General features: G+C 41.1%; 1 protein-coding gene across 1 annotated transcript in view; it reads left to right on the top strand.

Moving 5' to 3' along the window:
* The window catches only part of LOC309550965 (putative serine protease K12H4.7), a 111,303-nt gene that overhangs the window by 86,075 nt on the left and 1,905 nt on the right, over nucleotides 1-23,323 (top strand). Inside the window, exons 7-8 of the mRNA XM_082251379.1 lie at nucleotides 14,636-14,726; nucleotides 19,345-19,553. Of these exons, the coding sequence (XP_082107505.1) occupies nucleotides 14,636-14,726; nucleotides 19,345-19,553 (300 nt within the window). The remainder of the gene's footprint in view (nucleotides 1-14,635; nucleotides 14,727-19,344; nucleotides 19,554-23,323) is intronic.

The following is a 23,323-nucleotide window of genomic DNA, read 5'->3' as shown; positions in this document are numbered from 1 at the left end:
AATGACCTTATGGCCAAAGCTGGCATCAGAGAGATCCGAACATCCACAAAGTAAAACCTAGGAAAAATAGTAAGTAAAACAGTTAAACTTTTCTCAGTATAGAAAGTAGTAATCGACCGATATCGTTTTTTTTTTTATTGCCGATACCGATATTTTGGTCATCGCATATCGGTATTGGCCGATTTATTTTTGTACATTAAAACATTTTTTTTTTTTTTTTTTTTTTTTTAAAGGTACTCTTTTGGAGGGATCTGCAGGTCTAAAAGACCCCAAACCCCTCCTCTGCACTTAAAAGCATTCAAAACGCCAAGTTTGGCTGTTTTGAATACTGTAATGTTTTTGAATTTGGCGCCGAGTACCCGGAAGTGATGTCATGACATCACTTCCGGGTTTTTACATGGAGACCCGATCAGAGCCAAATGGGGCTTTGATCGGGTCTTCTCTTTGGTGGCCGTGCAGGCTGGTTGACTGGGTCTCCCGGTGGGACGGGAGACCCGGGTGAGCCGCGGGAGGGGGGGACATCCCCTCCCGCTCCTTGTAATGACAGCCGAGCGGTTTCTCAGCCACATCGGTTGTCATTTCAAGACAGCCGACCGTCGGCTATGGACACCGGTACCGGGGGTGATGCCTTCAACTTTTCCCAAAATATTGGCAATATCGGTCACCTTGGTGGCCGAATCCGATATCTCGGGAAAGTGCAGATCGGCCCTCGATATATCGGCTTTGCCGATAATCGGTCGATCCCTAATTGAAAGGACATCCATGCTCCTAGGACACTACCACAAAACCTAAGGCATGCTGGAAGTGGCAGGGGCTGTACCAGCCGAGTCACTGTTTGTTTTTTGTTTTTCTGCCATTTGTATTTTTCGATTGTGTCTCTTAATCCTGTGTCCCTGAATGAATGAAAATGAACGAATACATTTCATTGTCCAATTTTTTTTTTTCTCCTATGCAGTGCACTCCCACTCAGGGTTCCATGACCCACTTTGCTCTTTTTTAGAACATATGCACAGTTGTGTTTATTTGTACATGAGAAATTAAACCTTGAGAAATTCTCTCTCTGGCTTCAACTTCCAGCTGTGTGCTACTGCTTCCATCACATCCTACTGCTTCCCTGTCTATAACATGAGCCTCCATGTGTTTGTAATTACCAGTGTTATTTCAGTTGTAGTAAAAGGAAGTGATATGTGCCAAAAATATACTATAAAGAAAAGTTCTCAGGCATCCGATGTTACACTATTACATACTGTATGTTGCCACATTCAAAGATAAATGTGTGAGGAATAAAGAATATACTTTTTCCTTGTAAAAGTCCAGCATTGATAACAGTTAATTTTCCAGCCACATATTTATTAAAAACGACCCCACATTTAAATAATTAACAAAGAGGCCAACTTCTTAAGAGTGAGTAAAATAATTTGAAGGAACTTGTCAATATTTGATTGATTGGTGATGTTCCAAAATCTGTGTGTATATGTACCCATATGCGTTGGACAGCCTTGCCCCAGTGTTATGTCCCTCTATTTACCCCCTCCTTTCTCCCGCCAATCAAAGCCTGAAAATAAAGAAGTGCTGGGTTATTTTCAGAAAGTTTTGACACAGCGGTAATAAACCAAAAATGTAACCTGTTGCAGCTTACTAATCAATAGATGTGGGGGCTGCATTGGTTTTCTGTATTTAGGCGCATTTCCCATCTGTTTTCACCTGGTGAATCTGGCAAGTAACACACTTCCAGTATTAGAATGCCACACCTTTGGATGAATGAGCACAAGTGGCACAGCAGCATTGTTAATCTTGGGGGAGGGGATCTGTACTAGCAGATTCTAATACACTAACAAATTTAAGCTGAACTGCAGCTAATACTTTATAAGAAGTTTAAGAAAGCAATTTTTTCCTTTTGGGATAAAGGTTTTTCATTAATCAAAGCTGACCATTGTAAGCACCCCTGCTAGTGCTAAGTGGTTTGTCCTGTCCCTTTTTAAACTGATACACCTGAAAGATCATGTGTTCCTTTAAAAAAACAGACTTATTGGCTGGATTTAAAAAGATGTGCCTGGACTATGCTGGATAACATTCAGAGGACATCTGCTGCTTTACTACATATTTAGCTTCTAAGTAACGAAAAGGATTGTGGGTTTGGTGGGTTATTTTCAAAGGCTTCCCATAGTAAAGTTCCTAATTACTTATAAAATGAATACCAAGGCTTGCCTATTTGAATGTAGTTGGCCTAGTCCTAATTGCTATGCTAGCAGTAGGATAACTATTGGGTCCACCCATGCCAGGAAGCTCTCCATCAATGACAAACTGTGAAAGAGATATCCTCCTCCTGAGCATAAGACTAAGGCTGGCCATATGTTCAATCTTATTGTACAATTTTCCTTTAGATTTACCAAAAACCACATAATATGAGGTCAAAACGAAACAACTTTCAATTTTATCCAACTAGACAGGCCCCTGCACTGCATAGATTTAGGTAAATCTAAAGTAAAATTGTACAAAAATTGTACTGGAGTATTGAACATGTATGGCTAGCCTCGGGGCCCCGTACAGACTACCTGGCAGGGCCCCTCCAAGAAAATATTTAAGATATATTTAGCTAAAATTACAACAAAATCACTATTATAAGACACAAATATAACATAACTCGCATAATTCCTGCTTAATCTAAAAAAAAAAAAACTGCTAAATGTTAAATAAAAAAGAAGAGATGAGAAAAATATAAAGGTTGGGCAGTTGGAGCTCAGTGATCAGAGAGACAGAGAGAGAGAAACAAAGTTACAATTTACAAATAAACTCCTGAGCAGAGATAAGTGCTGGTGGTGGTGGGGGGGGGGGGGGCACACAAGGGAGGGGGATTAATGAGGGACGACTGTCTCTTTCTCAACAGATAAAAGCTGATAGCAGGGAGAGGGACAGATCAGATTCAGGTGCTGGAGGAAGATTTCTGTAATTGTTGTCCATCACTAATCCCCCTTTCTGTGTGGGCCCCCCTGTGTGCTCGGGCCCCCTACAAGAGGGCTGGTGGTCCCCCCCCTATCAGCGGCCCTGGCTAGCCTTACAAACCCCATCCTTCAAAACAAAAATGATTGTGAATCCTAAAGATGGTAGAGCTCTATATTTGCTGTTGCACAATGTGCAAAACCTACCATGGAAAACTGTCATGAGATTAACATGAAGACTGCCATTTCTGACCTCTGCATCTGAAAATGCTTGTTGTCCAGCTGTGATGTCATGATACTTTTACTATAGAATTTTGAGTCGCTGAACTACAAGGGAAAAACTGCACCATGCTAAAATTAAATGTAAATCCACCAATGTTGCAGAGTAAAAAACTGGTATAACATCAATGATTTCATCCTAAACCGCAAACTTAAAGAAAAGCATGTGCTAACTGAGATAAATGCTACTAAAAGACCAATAAATAGTCATTGTGTGGATGTCCAACAAGTAATAAAAACCGAAAAACAGAAACGAGTCTATTTACAAACCTTCAGCTTTAAGAAATATTGAATTCCTCTTCAAAAGAAAAAAACAACCTGTGCAATTAAACTGTTCACTCCTCAACTGTGGGCTCAAAAGGACAAATTCTCACCTCCTTGGTTGGACCTTTTTTAAATTATAAAAGATCAAATAAATCCCCATTTAATAAGTCCGAATAGGCTACACTGGAGGAATATAAACTCTCCTTTTCTTCATTGCCAACTCCAGGACCAAATAACACCACTGCCAACCAGAAAGAGGAACAGAAAGAGGAAAAAACAAACCATAGTGCTCTCCATTTTCATCATAATACCAAATTATACTGTACAGTATACCCTGTATAGTGGTCTGCGGGCAGTGAGGAGGGAGAAGAGGCCATCTGGGAACTTGGTTTCACAGCTCTGTCTGTCATTAAATGAAGTCCATCCCATGCCAGTTAAAGTAAAAAATGACAGATTTTTTTTAAAATAAAATGTACATAGCCTGAAAAAAGAAAATGGACAAAGCCACCACGATCAAACAATGTATTGATTGGAGGTAAGATGAGAAGTGGCATTGGATGTGAAAACCTGTAAGTATCACCAACTAGAGTGGAACCCTTTGAAAGATTACATACCAAATAGCCTGTCTGACCTTTCTTTAGTTAGGAGGTCATCTACTTCTGGTAAATGTATATCCGAATCTTTCGGTGGCGGTTCTTCTCAGAAGGTATTGGTGACGATTCTTTTTCATTTACCTGCTTTTTCATATATTTACCTGAAGGACTGCTTTTTCACAATACATATATTCACTAAAGGACATCTTTATAGTTTTACATTCACGTTTGTTTGTTGGAATGATTTTGAACTGGTATAGCGCAACCGTTTTTTTGTAAATTCTATTTACTATGACAATATCTCCTGGTGTGTTGCAGCTGTTTTTATGTGGTAATTTGGTTTATTTTGATACACAAGCATGGTTTTCCTCTTTTTTGGTTTGTTATGAATTGGTGGATTCATTGGAAACCGGAGTACAGGGAGAACATGCAAACTCTGTGCAGGTTGGTATTTGAATTGACGACCCTAATGCTGCCAGGCAGGAGAGATAACCACTGAGTTAGGCTGAAACAAGACACAAGTCCATCTAGTTCATCCAATAATAAAAAAAAAGAAATGGAACACGTAAGCAGAACTCTATACCTAAGGCAATCAGCAATATTCCTTGTTTTAATAATCTCTTATGTTATTGCTTTATAAATATTAATATCCAATTACCTGTGCATTTAGGAATGCATCAAGCTTTTTCTTAAAAACATTTACCAAGCTAGCTAGAGCTAGTTTCTGAGGTATCCTATTCCAAGTTTCACAGCCCCCACTGTGAAGAAGCCTTTTTGTATGTGGCAGGTAAATCTTTCCCTCCAGAATCAAAGAGTGCCCCCTTGCCCTTTGCAATTACTTTAAAATAAATAACTCCATACCAAGTTTGCTATATGGAGATATTACCTCGATCAATTGCTTCTTCTCAGAGGACACTAAATTCAGTTCAGCTAATCTCTCCTCATACCTGAGCTCCTCCATGTCCTTTATCAGTTTATGTCCTTTATAATGTTGATGTCAACATTTGTATCAATTACTGTATGTATAATAAATTAATAGTCTAATTTTGTATATCTTAGTATGTGACCTGCCTCATTTGAAGTCCCACGACCTCTGTTTTCTGTTTGTATTAACCATTGGGGATGGAGGCACGTCACTGTGTTTGCTTCAGATCGTATACCTCTATCTTTATCAGTTTAGTTGCCCATCTTTGTATTCTTTTTCCTCAACATCCTTTTTGTGAATTTGTGCCCAAAACGAAACTGCATATTCCAGACATGGTCTTAATGATGCTTTTTACAGAGGCAAGATTATGTTTCTCTCTCTGGAGTCTCGACCTCTTTAAATACAAGAGACTATTTCCTTGCTTTAGAAACTGCAGCTTGGCATTGCATGTAACTATTCATTCTATAATCTGCTATGTAGAGGTAACAGCCGAACTATTTATATTGCAGGATGAATTGTCAATTCAAATGGGATGGTAACGGAGGTATACAATAAGCACAGAACAAATACAAACAGGCAATGTAGCTATTCCAACAACAGGAGCTGAATGGGAGCGGTTTCCTAATAAGGGCTTTAGGCGGCACAGTACAGAGCGAGACACTCAGAGATATGTTATAAGAACACTTAAGAAGAAACAACTACTTCCGTTTTCTATGGAGCAACACTTTCTCACAATAAGGTAGACTGTCTCTGATAGTCCAGGTGACAGGTGTTCCACGTACAAGTGGCATGAAGTGTCTCTGGTCTGAACACCTAAGTGAATGGCCTGAGGCACAGGACCACCCCACTGCAAACTCAACACCCTGGAAACAATTGAAGCAATGCCCTCTGCAGTGATTGGATGTTCTAAAACTGCATGCTGTTGTGCCCCAACACATTTGTCCGCACGTTGGAGGAAACAACCAGAGACCTGGTGACACTTCTGTCTCATCAGATGCATGACCCCAAAGCATTTTGAGAAAGTATCACTGAGCAAGTACTTATCTCCAACTTGTCTCATGTTTTAACTCTGCTACTTTGAACTACAGTATGCTCCACCTTTGGGCATACAGGTAAGACACTTACTTCACTTTGCACAGCATAACACCAGGCTTGGTCCTTGGGCAGGACCTGTACCACAGCATTTTTCAATTTATTGGCCCTGCCACTAAGTGGGGAACAAAAAGTGCTAAGCTGTTACCTCACTACCAGATACCCCATCACTTGCCTCTGTCACCACTTACCTTAGTCAGCTGGCTGCTTCTCCTTCTGGTACTCTTCACACATGTTTTTACCTAACAGTGGTTGACTATGTTGCCCTTGTTACTGGACAGGTCACTTCTTCAAAACACAGAGGATTAAATGTAGTTACACTCCCGATTCCCAGATCTTTGTGATACACCAGAACTACACATCATTAAAATATCTAATATTTTTTTCCCCAGAAAAGACAATTTCGTCTGGAATACTCCCTTTAATGAACAGTATATAATTGAGGTAGAACATTGCAATGTAGAACCTTATCCTCACATATATGACTGTTAAATCTATTCAATTGTTTGTGCATGAATTTGCAAGTCCATAGGCTGGCTGAGCCTAGATTGACTGTGCTGTCAATAGTGGTGCTGCCCGTACTTTTAGGGCAAAGCAGACCTTACAACAAGTCTATACATGTAGATACACTAAGAAATGGGTCCCATAGGAGGGTAATGTGGTCATTGCAGTACAGCTCTCATACTGGGCTCCTCACCATGAGCCCAGTTCCCATGTGTATATGCCCTAAAAACTAAAAGCGACACACATGCAGAGGAAACCATCTCAAAGAGCACATTAACCCCCTACATGCCTCAGCCCAATGTTTACCCACTTAAGGACCGGAAGGTTTTACCCCCTTAATGACCAGATACGGCACTGTTATTTTAGCTGACAACTGCGTGGTCGTGCAACGCTGTAACCAAAAAAAAATTGATGTATTTTTTTCCAACAAATAGAGCTTTCTTTTGGTGGTATTTGATTACCTTGCGCTATAAACAAAAAAAGAGCGATGATTCTGATAAAAAAAAAGCAATATTTTTACTTTCTGTTATAAAACATTCCCAATAAAAAACAAAACAAAAAAAAATACAATTTTCTCTTACGTCCTCTGACGGACGCAGCCACTTCAGTTTCCTCACAAATGTGTAATGAGCCACCTACAGGAGTAGACTAGGCAGTGAAACTATTTAGAAAAACTTTTCACTAGACACACCCTTAGTGGCTGTCCCCTCAGACATTACCCCAGACACATCCAGCTTACTAATCAATTTCTTGCTGCCTAGTTCAGGTGTAGGACCTAGGTTTCACTGCTGGTACTCAGGTCTGTTTTTTACTTTCTTTGATATGGTGGGTGATACTGCCCCCCCTGTGTCCCTGGGACAATCATCGGTGGGGGAATCTGGGCCCATTTCTGGGGATGTCAGAGCTGCGGTCTCTGTAAGATCACCTTAGTCTGTCAGGACAGGTCCTGCCCTCCCTGCTCCAAATGGGGGCACTATAGCAGCGTTTAACGCCTGAGAGGGGGGTGTATGCTCCTGAAGAAGTGCGTGGCACGAAACGTCCGTAGAGCAGGGTTATATGCCAGAGGTCCATAAGCCGCCAGTCTTCTTAGTCTGGTGGCTTCATATGTAAGTGCTATATATGCTGTTGCACTGTATGGATCTCTATCTTGTCTTTTGTACATTGCTTTTAACTATTATGGAAGTTTTAATAAATACTACACCATGAGGAGGTTTATTTTCTCTTTTGCCTGTTATTTGCTACTCTGGAGTTAACATCTGAGGAAAGCAAGTCCGGTAAAGGGATAAGAAGACCACCCCCCGCTTGATTTCTCTGGCTTCATCTTACACACTTTTTAGCTGTCCTGATAAGACCGCATAAGAGTCTGGTGAGTGTTCACTTTTTAATTTGTTGGAGAAACACTAACTGGTGTCGGCATTGATTTTATATTGACACACAATACTGCTATCCACTAGGCTAGCTGGCTGGACTTGTGTTTCACAGTTGGACTTGATTTTTCAGACACTCCTTATAACACTGTTTAGCGCTGCAACCTTTTTATTTGTTTATTTCACTGGTGTTTGTATATTCACACTGTTTTGCAAGCTGCTATTTTTTATAGATTAGGTGCTGACATTTTTCTTTTTGTTTACGTTTTGTATGACTACTACCTTGTCCTGGGGGGGTCCCTGTGGTGGATTCCCGTGGTGGCCTTATACCCTGGGCTCCTGATTGCCGGCGCCATTTTTGGGCACCATCTTGAATGTGGGTAGGCCGCACTGTATGGGCGGCAGCCATTTTCCCTGTGTTTCTTCTATATTATGGCACCATTTTCTTGTGGCTCGGACCGTAAGGCTCAGACCGTAAGAAAGGGAAGGAGAGCGGCAGACAGCAGCAGCTCAGCAAGCAGACAAGTACAGGACATCTGACAGGACAGGTACTTTTTGTGGGGCGAAGACACAGCCAGAACTTACAGGTACATACACTGAGTATAAGCTATACTGTCCGCAGGACCATTGTACCTTACAAAGTCCCCCAGAAACCCTGGCACCATACCAGTGCAATTGCATACACACCAGCCACTCAGCTGCTCACTGTCGCCGCGATGCATGCATACACCCTCTAGGCATTCCCCACAGACCAGGACACCCAACCGCTATACAGCCCAGCCCTGGTAGGCAATGCAGAGGAATATGCAAAAGGATTAACTATCCCTCCAGCATATCCTCCATCCGGATCGAACTCCCCTCCAATTAACCCCCGTCTTACCGGATCAGCCCCTCTGCACCATACATTGAGTGATATCACTCCACCTGTCTCACCCGAGCTTCCACAAGGAACTTATCAGGCCATACACAATTATGTGAGAGGAACAAGCTCAAGATTGAGACACTAAATGTGAACTTCCCACATCCCCTATTTTCCACCCTGATAAGTCACATTTTGTGTACCGGCCGGTTTTTGTATTTTTGTTACATGTTGTCCGTCTTGTTTTCTGTTTATCGTTAAAACATCATGACTTGTACTGCACAGTGTGCATTTCACACAATATTATCATAATAAATTGACCTATTATCACATCATTTATGTGTTACCTTGTGCATCATTCACCCTCCAATAACCAACTTTTTTCTGCAACCTATACAGAACACCTTTCCCACGTATTTCCGTCTCGCCCGGTGGACAGGTTCTTTCCACCATGTCTCCGTTTATCTCCAGATCGTTTGTGGGATCCCAGGGAGGTGGTGCGTGCTCTGCTTGCGCAGGGAGTAGTGGTGTCAGTTCCTCAGCTGGAAAGGTTTTGGGTTTTTTTCATTCACCCCTGTTCCCAGTGTCCAGGAACCCTGAGTCTTCACCGAGGTTTTGACCGGGGTGTTGGCCTTGTTTCCGCACAAAGGGATTGTGATCCTCGGGTATCTGGACGATTTCCTTTTGAGAGCGGGTTATCACCCGACCCAGTTGGGCAATCTGTCGATCGCTTCCTTTCCGCTCATGTCCTGGAGCTTGGGGCGATCAAACTCTGCCTGCTTCATTGGATGCCTCGGCTGCTCGGTCTCCCGGTTCGGGTGCAGTCCGACACTGCCACAGCTGTGGCTTATGGGGATCATCAATGGGACACCAGGAGTGCCGGGCGGCCAGGGAAGTGGCCGAGATGTTGACTTGGGCCGAGGCGCAAGTTCCAGCTCTCTCCACTGTTCACATTCCTGGAGTGGAGAACTGGCAGGCAAACTGTCTGAGTTGTCAGTTCTTGGATCAGGAGTATGGTCCCTGCATCCGGGGGAGTTTTGTCTCCTGTGTGCCCTGTGGGGGACAACAGAAATGGATCTGTTCGTGTCTCGTCTCATTAGGACAGTGGACGGGTTCGTGGTTGAGGATCGAGATCCTCTGGCAGACGCCACAGACGCGTTGGTGGTGCCTTGGCACCGGTGTCGGCTTATTTCCACCGATTCAGCTGTTGTCCAAGTTCTTCCGCAGATTGGCGTTGGAACAGGTGCAGGTAATCCTGGTGGCCTCAGACTGGCCTCGCCGGTCTTGGTACGCAGACCTCGTAAAGAGGGTCGTCGAGCCTCCCTGGCGGCTGCCTCTGAGGGAAGATCTGCTATATCAAGGGCTGATCTTCCATCCTGCTTTACGGTCTCTGGCTTTAACGGCGTGGCTGTTGAAGGCCAGGTGTTGAGAGACGGAGGTCTCTCTGATGCCATGATTCCTACCTTGTTGGGGGCTCGGAATGCCACCTCCCAGGAAGATTTACTATCGTACCTGTATGGCATACATTGCCTGGTGTGAGTCGCAGGGGTTCCATCCTTGCCCCTTTTTCGGTGGCGAGGGTCTTGGCTTTCTTGCAGAATATGGTTTTGTCCGTTCTGCACCGACCTCCCTTTGAATATATCAGAGAGATTCTCTGCCTTTGTTAAATCAGAAAGTTGATTTTCTAGTGGCTATCACCTCTGCTCGCAGGGTGTCTGAGTTGGCGGCACTGTCTTGCCGTTTGCCTTATCTGGTCGTTCATAGGGATAAGGTTGTTCTGCGACCCAACCAATCTTTTCTCCCTAAGGTGGTGTCTGCTTTCCACCTCAATGAAGATATTGTGTTGCCTTCACTTTGTGTGAAGCCCAAGCATCCCAAGGAATTCGCTCTGCATTCACTGGATGTGGTTCCGGCGATCAGGGTTTACCTGTCAGCCACGGAATCTTTTTGGATGTCTGATTCCCTGTTTGCCCTTCCTGAGGGACCTCCGTAAGGGTTCGGCTGCGTCCGCTGCAACCATTTCCAAATGGATCAGAAAGACGGTTATTCAGGCCTATTCACTAAAGGGTCAGGTTCCTCCTTTTCTGTGAGGGCACATTCTACAAGAGCTATGAGTGCCTCTTGGGCTTTTTGCCATCAAGCCTCTGTGGCCCAGGTGTGTAAGGCCCTGGTCCTCCTATTTTGGGGTTGGTTGTCTTTTTTTCCTTCACTGCTTGCTATGAAACTGATTAGGAAGTTGGATTTGTCTGGGGTAATGTCTGAGGGGACAGCCCCTAAGGATGTGTCTAGTGAAAAGTTTTTCTAAATAGTTTCACTGCCTAGTCTACACCTGTAGGTGGCACATTACCCATTTGTGAGGAAACTATGAAGTGGCTGCATCTGTCAGAGGACTCAGAGAAAATTAATTTTACGGTAAGTTCTTTTTAGGCCAATATGTATTCTCCCACATAATTTTGGTAAAAAAAATCCCAATAAGTGTATATTGATTGGTTTGCGCAAAAGTCTACAAACTAGGGGATACATTTATGTCCTATTTTTATTTATTTATTTATTTTTTACTAGTATTGGCAGTGATCAGCGTTTTATAGCAGAACTGCGACATTGTGGCAGACAGATTGGACACCTAACTGACACTTTTGAGGGGACCAGTGACATTACTATGGTAATCCGTGCTAAAAATATGCAAGGTTACTAATGACACTGGCAGGGAAGGGGTTAACACCAGGGGCGATCAAAGGGTTAAGTGCGTCCCCAGGGGGTGCTTTCTAACTGTGTGGGGGATGGACTCACTGGATGAACACAGAGACCTGTGTTCTTAAATAGGAGGAACACAGGATCCCTGTGTTCATCACTGACAGAACAGCAGTCTGCCTTGTTTACATCTGCAGACCGCTGTTCTGTTTCTATGGGAAGCGATCGAGGGTGCCCAATGGACATCGTGCCTACTGGACCCGCAGATTGGCTCCACCTCTAGTGCCCCTACTATCTCTTACACGAAGTGACGTACAGTTACGTTGTTTTGCGTAACAGAGCCGACCTGCCGCAGTAAAACTACGGCAGCTGGTCGGCAAGTGGTTAAAGGTGCACATACAGTGATATAAATTATCAGATAAAACCAATTTTTTAAAGTAGGCATCTGCCTACACATTTGTTTTAATCTTTGCAATCTTGATTTCCTCTTTACATATTTTGTTATAACATTTGTCTTGTCTTTTTCAAATAATGAAAATTTCCCTTTAATTTTTTTGCATTTTTTTTTTTTTTACCCTTAAATTTGGATATTGTAGTGTATTTTGCACATAGTCAATTTGAAAAAAACCTTCACTTTTCTATTCTGTATTCTTTTCTGCCCCCCCCCCCCCCCCCAAATCTAAGTACTGAAGAGCAGCCCTCCGCATTAGAAAAAAATGCTCTTTTAAAATTGTGTTTTTATCTTTCCAGTATGTGTTTTTTGTTTTGTTTGCAATTTAAATAAAATAAATCATTTTATGGTCACTGTTACTCTTATTTGTTTTATGAACATTTTGTATTACAATTATCATTGTTTTACCTTTTTAACGGGTAAAGAAGAGCGTCATTTCTAGTTGGGGCTTACATAAACCGTGCTAAAAAATTGTCATGTATAAGGCTCCGTTAACATGTAGGCGTTTTGGGGCGTTTTTGGGGCATTTTTCTGCTCTAGGATCAGCTCTCAAAACGCCCAACAAGACAAATCCTATTCATTTCAATGGCCCCTGTTCACATCTGAGCGTTTTGAAGCTGTTTACAAAACGCCCAACGCTCAAAAAAGTACATGAGCTTCTTTTTGGGCAGATTACAGGCGTTTTCCATTGATCTCTATTCAATCTAAAAACGCCTGCACAAAAATCGCGGTAAAATCGCGGTAAAAATCGCCGCAAAAATCGCGGTAAAATCGCGGTAAAAACGCGCGAAAAAACGCTACGCTCAGGTGTGAATGTAGCCTTAAAGTGATTGTAAAGCTTTAATTTGTTTTATTTTTTTTTCATTAAAATAAACTTGTTATACTTTTCTGCTCTGTGCAGTGGTTTTGCACAGAGTGGCCCGGATCCTCCTCTTTTTGGGTCCCACACCTGTCGTTCCTGGCTGCTCCCTCCTGCACTGTATGTCCGTTCACACACGGAGCCGAAGTTCGGCCCCGTCCCCTCCGTCTGCTGATTGAGTCACTGGCTGTGATTGACAGCAGTGGGAGCCAATGGCTAGGGGGGGGCTGCTGCACACAAGATTTTTTATATACCTTCATGCATGGAATGCATGAAGGTAAAAATACTTGTGCTTTTACAACCACTTTAAGTTTAAAAATTTCACAATTTTACTGCTACAGCAATACACAAGTCTATCTCAGGGTATTTTGAAAGTTGCCATTATTACCACCATCCTACACCTTTAGCCTAATTTATCTATGTAAGGAGCCTCTAACCCCTCATTAACGCTGGGGGGCCTGTAACAAACGGCAACATTTAACTTTGCAGTTCGCCTGTCAATATGTAACTACACTCTCACACTCTCCATCAATAAGTTCTTCTTTTGAGTTTAGATGACCTCTCCCATAGAGACAGGCGCTATTACTTTTTCTGCACTACCAACTAAATCAGAGTGCTGTTCCTGCACCAATTCTTCCAACTATCCTATTTTGCTTGGCAGACTCCTGGAATTGGTGAACTAACACTTTATTCTATTGTTGCACTATTCACTTGTTCACCTTACCTTACCTCACATTACCTTTTTTGTAGTGCAAATAGTACTCTATTTGCCAAAGTTTCTTTGTAACATGGGAATCTCCTTACCACCTGTCATAGTCCCAACATGTACTGAGGCAGCTGGGTCATGCCTAATCCCCCCCAGTCATTTTTCAATCTGGTCCACCACATGCCGATCTCTGGCATCATGGAAACAGCAAATCAATTGGTAGGTGTAAACTGAGAGACAAATTATTCCATCAGTTCTCCTGATGACAGATTACCTTATTACCAGCAACTGTTTAGGCCTTCCTGCATTACCCTGATCACCTCTAGTAGGTCAGCTGCATTCCGGGCTGTTAGAGGTAGCAGTAACCTCTAGGGCTGCCAACTGCACATCTTTACCCAATTTGGCAATTTGTTTGGGTGCTCAAACACAGATTGGCTTCATTTTTCCAATCCATTTTTACCCTCAACTAATTTCATCCACTTAGGTCGCAAACCTCTGAGAACATTTCCATGACTTTCCTAATCTACATACTTGTTCCACATCAGTGGCCCAAGCAGTATTAAAGCATAGCATTTTTAGGATAAGGTCATAAGTGCAATCCCTGTGTTTCTCCTATGAGAAGTTTTACTTTACATTTGCAGCGTGTTTCCTCATTTAATATTTTAAAGCCACTACTGCTTCAAATTTTCAGTGAAGGGGTCAGGTGATGTAAATTTATGATTAATAGCCTCTGAGGCCTGGTTCAAACCTATGCAGGTTGCAGTTGATGCAAGTTGATCTAGGTGCATTTTGCGTTTTTTTCAATACACGTTTTTAATCTATTAAAGTCTATAAAACCAAAAACCCAACCTGATGGTCCCTGGCCCTTTCCAAAAAATGCACAGATGTGAACATGACCCATAGGAAACCATGTTAACTGGACTGTAGTGTGTTACTGCAAAACTGAAAATGAACTAAAACGTACGTAGGTGTAAACCAGGCCTTAATTGTCAGAGAAGGAAAGTTGATAATTGTATTACCAACAGAGCAACATAAATGTCGCTGTTAGAATCATAAGCAATATAAGTAAGTTATATTTTGTTAAATTTGTCAACTTTCTTTTCCAGGCAGGCAGTGGATGTACCAAACCTGTACAGAATTTGGCTATTTCCAGTCTTCAGATTCTACTTCACAACCATTCTCTGGTTTTCCATTAAGGTAAACTGTATATGCTTTTTATTGGGCTTGTTTGCTCTAGTAGAGGAGGTCCAAGCTATTATTATCCATTTTTCACCAGGAGTTAAGGGTGTGATCATGTAAAGATTGGAAGAAGAGTTATTATCCTACATGGATGACACTGTACTTTACTGAAATGTTTTGGCAGCATCTTTACAAACTGTGTTATAAATTTGTGATGCCTTTCAGGCATTTCAAGTGGCTTCAGCCATTTAACTATTTTTCAAGTGGTAATCCCTTCTGATTTATCCCTTTTACCTACATTCTAATCTTAGGCAAGTTGTTAAAGAACTTTAACATAGGCATTCCTCATGGAATACTCTGCCATTTATTATTAGTTGAGAAAATATCCATACAGTCGTATTGCTAAATTTAGGAATATTTCCATCTGGATGACACAGGGATTCTTTTGTTAGATATGGTTTCCATCTCCTTTATCTGGGCAGGGAAGGTCCTATGTGTCGCACTGACAGTGCTTCCCTCTAAGTGATGGGTTAGGTCCTCTTTACCTTCCAAGCCTACTGGGCAGCCATGGGAGCTATTGTATGGTGGTAGTTTACTTCAAATCCTGGATGATAGTTCTTGAGGCCTCTTGGATAGTTCTTGAGTCCAATTCCCACCAGATATTTGGTGGCATTTATTAACCCTATACTCCCCTACAGAGTAACCCAAACCTAAGTTCTATGCAATCCTGGGTCCACAGAGATGAACCCACTATGGTAACACAATTTAAAGCCCTACTCCTCCGATTACTACCCCAGCTATAATCACATAGCTGTATGCCTATTTGAATGCATCTAATTGATAACCGAAGGATTGAATAAACTGAATAAGGACTGATTTAATAGCTGTCCCAAACATCAGGCACTGATCTACATCTGTTTGGGGACTGTCCTAAAATGCAGCCCTTTTAAAGTGAAATGTTAGATAAGAGAACCCTTTCCCTAACATTGGAGGATAAGGACATGACCCACCAAAGTGCTGCTAAAATAGTTCATGGTTTTATGCAAGCTATAGAATGTGATTTCATTTGATTCAGTCTCACAGCTTGAGTGTGAAGGATTGGGTCTGATCCATTAACCAGGTATGTACTTTGGGTGTCCTACGCACACCCAAAAAACAAAATTTAACTACATGGTTGGGCTTTGGCTATGTGGATTTTGTACTTTTTTGAATCCTTCTGATGTCTCTTTTATATATTCATTATTGAGCTGTTCATTGAAACCTTGCAATGAAACTAAATTATAAAGTTTACCTATCAAAATAAACATTAAAGCATTAAAGTATAGGTGCAGCCAAAACATGTTTCTTCTTCCTTTTTTTTTTTTTTTTTTTTTAGGTTTGGATTAAGTGGGAAAGTGTTCTCTATTATCTAGGGCTCCATTAGAGAGATTTTTTTCTTACTTTCGGTCTGGCAAAAAAACTTTTTTAACAGACAGAAAAAAAAGGAAACTCTACAACAAAGTCACAGTGTTAAAAAGCTGAGGAGGGCTCTCGCCTTTCCCTAGTCTACTAAAAAAAAATATTTCATTTCTGTCTCTTTTTTCTTTTGCCATGAAATCAAGCAATGATTGCTGAAGACTGATTAGCTGTCTGGTGAAACTGTTGTCACCGTGCAGAAAGTGAGGGAAAAATACCTTTCTATTCCTTCCACACTCTAAAAAGAAAAAAAAAAAAAAATGAACTAGTGGGACACTTTACAAATGTACACCTTATGATGGACTTTTCTGCTGCTGAACTTTTCCCCATTACTGACTTACTATTCCTTGTTCTGCACTGTGAGGGAAATTTGCTAAAACTGGCAAAATCTGGTGCAGCTCTGCAGAGAAACCAATCCGCTTCCACTTTTTTTTTTTTCTTTTGGCAAAACTTAATTGAATAAGCTGAAGTTAGAAACTGGCTACAATGTACCAGATTTTGCACTCTCCAGTTTTAGTAAATCAACCCCTATATCTCTATAAGTTGAGTAAAACACCTTTGTAGAAGAGCAGGGTTTTGCTAACTTGTTTCCGAGCTGCCCACCAATGACTAATGACCTGATGAAAAAAACATACTTAACGTGTTTCTATGGCCCAAATTGCATTGAATTGTAATTATTTCTAGCCTTCTCCTGTTAATCTGAATGATCTTGAAGTTTAAAAACATTGTATAGAAGAATCCCACACATTTACTTCCTTGAAGGCAGTAACACATTCAATATGCCCTATGACTGTGCATTGCTGCGTCACATTTCACAAAGCCTCCCTTGTGAACTACAGAAGGGCTGAGAGGAGGAGTTTGGATGAGATGGAGTCCAGGAATCACTGATTGCAGGCAGCAAGGTACCATGGGATATGTAATCCTATAGAAATTGAAAATTAACAGCAGAGGAGAAGCTGCAAAACATCTGCAGAAAATACACAGAATTGTGGAAAGCAATGTCCAGCAGATAGGCAGCACTAACAACATGACAATACATTTTTTCAAGTAGGCTTATATTGACTTGTCAAAAAGAACTATGATGTGTTTGAACTATCTATTAATGATGGTTTAAAATTAATGTATGCTATTGCCATACGTAAATTTCCTCCTTTAGGAAGCATCAGGAGAGGTTTAGAATGCTCAGATCTACTAAACGAACAAAGCAGAAGCAGGAAGATCCTTGCACTTCAGATCCACAGTAGTAGATGATCTCAAGCTTCATATACAGCTACGAGGTCCAAGGCCGAGGAGTGCTCTGCTATTTTACATGAGCATATCCAGTCAAAATGTAAATTTTCCAGGTACTTTCCAAAGGAATTTTCTCTTGGTTTAATGAATTTGGTGAAAATTCACTTTGCAAAGAAAACCCAATCATGTGCATGAAAAATAAAAAAGGTATGTTTGCTTGCACATGCACGATTCCCTTGCATAGTTCAATTTATTTTGCAAAATAAACACCCAATTTTGTCTTTAGTAAATTAACCCTCAGTTCCATCTCTTCCACTACTAATTTATTTCTGAAACAAAAACAACATATTTTATCTATCTTTTCTTGTCATCTCTTCAGAAAAGGCATAAGTTAATGTTGAATCGGTTTGTGGTTTCAAGATGATTTCTAAAATTGATCTGAAGGTTTGAACTCAACTGCCAAGTGTCAGTTGCAGGTCAAGAAAAGGAGTAGAAGCTATTTTCATAGACCTTACAGGTCCAAAACCTCCTTGTGATCAGCACAGAAAATCATGCTGATGGAAGATCAGTCCATAAATGCACAGAACCCAGTGCACTCCTTAGAGTAGCTGACCATAAAACAAGTGCTATGATGACAAGACAGATGGTGCCATCATCCCATGTGCCCAAAAGATTCAATTGCACCAGCACACCATGTTCAGAATTTCAGTCATTTATTTGTCACCCTCGAAGAAGTGACTCTTTGCAGCCACTAAGGGCCTCTTACTCAGGGCCTGCTTATGGGCTATGAATAAATGTCTTGTCTACCAGTCTTAACAAGTAGTGCTGGTAATATGGAGTCTTTGATCATGCTGCTGGAAGACACCATGGCAACTGGCTATGGATTCAGCAATCAGCCCTTTTAAACACATATTTGCTTGGAGTCTTCTTTTTTTGGGACCTAGGGCATCTGCCTTAATCCTTTTAACCATTTGATGACCACCCTATAGCAGATCCACTGCTATATGTAAGTGATCCTGCATTTCCCAGTAGCGGGCACGAAATGCGCACCGCCACTGAGCCGATCAGCGGGTACTGTGGACTCCTCCACCGCCACCCGCCGATTATTTGGTACAGAAGCAGAATGGCAGTCTGACATGTAAACCAGGCAGATTGCAGTAGGGAAGGCATGGATCCTGTGTTCCTGCAAAGCAGGGACATGGATCCATGTCTTTCCCTAGTACAAGCACCTCCAACGGTACACAAAAACACAGGCTAGGCACACAGTTAACCGTTTGATCGCACCTGATGTTAACCCCTTCCCAACCAGTGTCTTAAGTATAGTGACAGTGCATATGTTTAGCACTGATTACTGTATTGGTGTCACTGGTTCCCAAAAAAGTGTCAGTGTCCAATTTGTCTGCCGCAATATTGCAGTCGCACCATAAGTCGTTGATCGCCCCCTTTACTAGTAAAAAAAATAAATATATAAAAATTCCATAAATATATCCAATAGTTTAAAAACGCTATAACTTTTGTGTAACCAATCTATATGTGCTTATTGGATTTTTATTTTACCAAAAATATGTAGCAGAATACATATTGGCCTAAATGGTTGAAAAAAATTTGATTTTTTTTTTTTTTTTTTAGTACGTTTTTTTTATTGGATATGTTTTGTAGCAGAAAGTAAAAAATGTTACCGGTGTTTTTTTGTTTATAGCCAAAAAATAAATGCAGAGATAATCAAATACCACCAAAAGAAAGGTCAATTTGTGGGAGAAAGACCTACGGTACATTTTATTTGGGTACAGTGTCAACAAATGACCTGGTCATGGGAAGGGGGTGTTTAAAGTGTTTAAAGTGACATACCCATGAAGAGTTGTTTTTTTTTTTTTTTTTATTCTACAAAAGACAAATGCACACGTATTTGAATGCATACATAAAATATGTTGTTTTCTTGTGTTTTTTGCAGCTACCACATCCAGCAGTGTGCTGATATTTATGGCTCAGAATTCAATTCATCAATGGTTAGTGCTGCTGTTCAGCAAACAAATGAAAATTACGGTGGCCTTAATATTCACAGCAGTAGAATAGTATTTCCAAATGGATTGATTGACCCTTGGCATGCACTGGGGATTACCAGGAGCCTTAGCAGTGATGTTGTGGCTATCCCAATGCAAGGTAATTCTTTCGAAGTCCATTATAGAGATGTTGTAATCACTACCATTCGTTATTAAAATTTGTTATAGTTTTTACATTTGTACAATATTGTGGTATGTATCCCTGCTGCATCATCTGGACTCATGTGAGTGGACTAATATTGATGTAGCTAGCCTTGTCTGAAATTCTGACTTAACAGTATACATTTTTCATCCATGACATTCAATCTATATCCATAGCTAGTCTAAATTTATTACAATAGGACACAAGGATTAATTTTTTGAAATCGTATTTCTTGTCCTGTCTACCAGTCACCGCTTTAAACACAAAATATTCTTGCTTTGCTGGTAAAATAATGAAACCGGGACCTGACGCTCAGTGCAGATTTATTGATTTGATTTCAAAGTAAATTCCCAGTATATATCTTTTCATGTATTCCTTACCTCCCTTTTGCCTATAAAAGGAAAAAAAATATCTTAATTTTAAGATGGGTTTAGGGACAGTTGTTCTTCTGTTTTAAGCCATGTTGATTATATTTGTCTGCACCCTTTTGTCTGCTGCAGTAGTATGGTTTGTCTCTTACCTGTCGCTGAACATGCAACATATAATAGCTGTTGAACCTGATACCGGATTTGAGTATTTTTGGCAAGCTGGGAGCAGTATAGTCTGTGACATAGAAAATTTGGGCAGTTTTGGGACTTTAGATGAGACACCAGCCAGCACTGCTCAGCGTCTCCATCCCTGTGCATAACAAAACTGAAGAGAAAAAGGGGGATTAAAGAAGGTGTGTGTGTGTGTGTGTGTGTATATGTGTGTGGAAACCAACCGGTCCTTAGTTTGCTATACTTACCCACAGTCTGCTGAAAAACTAAATAAATAAACCTGTCTAACATAATAGGTTAAAAACAGGGGTTTAGTTCACACATTTGCAAACGCATGTATAAGCTGCAGGCCACTCCACGGCACCCTGTGTATCCTGCAATCCTGACACTTCCTAACACTACTCAACCTGAGTGTCTCAAACATGGAAGTACATGAATGCTAATGGATGGATGGGAAACAGGTGAGCTTAGAGATGGCCCAATCCTCCCCCAACCTGCTCCCCTCCATGACTGGTATTGAAAAACTAATGGCTATATAAATACCACAGGGTGCAAACTAAAAAATTACCAGCTGGGAAACACACACCCCCATCCCAATAGTATAGATGGTAAAGGCAAATTGGGACTTTAGATGAGACACCAGCCTATAAAGCAAGCATCTCCATCCCTGATAACATAGAAAATTTGGGCAGTTTTGGGACTTTAGATGAGACACCGGCGAGCACTGCTCAGCGTCTCCATCCCTGTATATAACAAAACTGAAGAGAAAAAGGGAATTAAAGAAGGTGTGTGTGTGTGTGTGTGTGTGTGTGTGTGTGTGTAAACCAACCGGCCCTTAGTTTGCTATACTTACCCACCAGTCTGCTGACAAACCAAATAAACCTGTCTAACATAATAGGTTAAAAACAGGGATTTAGTTAACACACATTTGCAAACGCATGTATAAGCTGCAGGCCACTCCACGGCCTGTGTATCCTGCAGTCCTAACACTTCCTAACACTACTCAACCTGAGTGTCTCAAACGCACACCTTCTTTAATCCCCTTTTTCTCTTCAGTTTTGGTATAGTCTGTGACAGACTACGCAGAAAGTCAGAACCAAAATGGCAGTAGTTACTGTACGTTTGAAAGTGTTAACAGAAGTGAAAATGGGAAAGCTCAAGATGATAATTCTAGAAAGAAGCTTCTTATAAATAACTTCTACAGAGTACAGGCAAACTAATCAAATCAGCTATGCTCATGGCATACTCCATTTTTATAAAGCTGGGGACCAGGAATCTAGTGGCAATCACTGTGGCAGTGGTGTCTACTACAGTGATTTCCATTTTCCATGGGGATTGGCCAGGTATGGCACATGCATACTTACATCGGTTTAAGCTGGACTAATGGAAATATGAGGAAAAAAAGTCTAAACTTCCATTTTAATTATTACACTTCCGCATACTTGCTGATTAAAGATTAAAAGTGGTATTCATCCCAAAAATGTAATATATCGCAGCTTACTAATCATTAGATGTGCTGACTGCATTCGTTTTCTTTTTTAGGCTTTTTACCTTTGTTTTTTACCTTGTGATCTGGCCAGTAACACATCTCCCGTATTAGAGTACCTAAACACAAGGAGCACAGGGGGCAGATTTGGACAGCAACCTTGTCATTCTTAGGGGAGGGGAGTGGTAGATGTACTAGCAGATTTTAATACGATAACTAATTAAAGCCAAACTTCAAAGTACACTTTCTAAGCAGTTATACGTTTTTTTTTTACCTTTTGGTAAAAAGGTTTACTTAAATAAAAGTGGATTATTGTAAGCCCCCCTGCCAGTGTTACATGGTTTGTCTCATCCCTATAACTGCAAGAGTGCTTGTTATTAAAATCAGCAGACTTGCTGTCCAGATCACCTGATATAAATAGGAAAAAAAAAAAAGAAAACCAATGCAGCCATCACAAATAAGAATGGGTAAACTGCAATATGTTTGCTTTTGTTTTTTTTTTTTTTTTGTTTTTTTTACTGTTTTTGGGTTGCATCCTATTTTGCTTTAAAGTGGCTGTAAAGTAACATTATTATCTTACTGCTATCCCCTCTGGTTTATAAAGACCTAAACTACAGTGTGTGTGTGTGTGTGTGTGTGTTTGTAAAAAAAAAATGATAATAATAAATACCTTAGCTCACACTGCCATTGCGCGGTCACGTGACCTCCCTCCACTCTCCTTCCCTGATGTAAGAGTAGCCGGAGGGGCTGAGAATTTCCCTCTGATGTCAGCCAGCAGAGGGAGATTATGTGACCGCACAGTGGTGGTGTGAGGGTATTTAGCATGATCATTTTCAAAAAACACACACACACACTGTAAATACTTTGTTTATGTTCTCAATTAACTACCAGGGCACTGTTGAGCATTCTAGGTTTCTTCCTGTCAGTGTATAACTGCCTGGCCGTATGAGGTACGAGTAGACAGCTTACACGTACTCTCTGCCTTGCATGGCACCCATGATCTGCTGACCATGGGTGCAATGATTTGCAGGCTCATTGTAAAAGAAATAATAAATGTACATTTTTTTACCTTCAAAAAAGATGTGCATTTTTTCTTTTTTACAAAGGTGAACTTATCCTTTAACCAATCATCAGAGAAGAAAACATAACCCCAGAAATACTGCACACAACCCTGTAATACCTCAGTAAGCACCTGCTTATATGTTGTGACTTTTTCTTTAGGATTAAAACACTGATCATGGACAACTGTTGCATTGTAAGAATTAACCACTTACCGACCATCCGCCGTAGTTTTACGGCGGCAGGTCGGCTCTGTCCCACGAAACAACGTACCTGAATGACGCTTCGCGTCATTAGAGCACCTCTGCTTGGGGATTCTAGTGAGAAGCCAAGTACTTTGGCATTACTCTAAGGAAGAAGTTTGAAACTGATCTATGCCAGTTGGGCTATTCAATTTGTTCTATATTCTCAAGTGCTTTTGTACTACAGTTCTGGGCATCCTATACCACTCTTTCCCCATGCAAGTTGATTCCCCTAATAAACCAAAAACAAAACAAAGCCCTTGGACTAGGTTCGGTCTACAGAGTGCATGCTGAAAAAACCTGTTGCCTGGCTGTGCATGTAAAGGGGGACCTAAAAATCAAGCGGTCCCTACAGGGGTAGCGGTACAGTTCACAACTACAACAGGGCAGCTCTAATTTTCC

Source organism: Pelophylax lessonae (assembly GCF_965119305.1).
Source record: "Pelophylax lessonae genome assembly, chromosome: 3".
NCBI classification, from domain to species: Eukaryota; Metazoa; Chordata; class Amphibia; order Anura; family Ranidae; genus Pelophylax; species Pelophylax lessonae.
The sequence above is the reverse complement of the archived record's forward strand: the minus strand, read 5'-3'. Positions and strand labels throughout refer to the sequence as shown.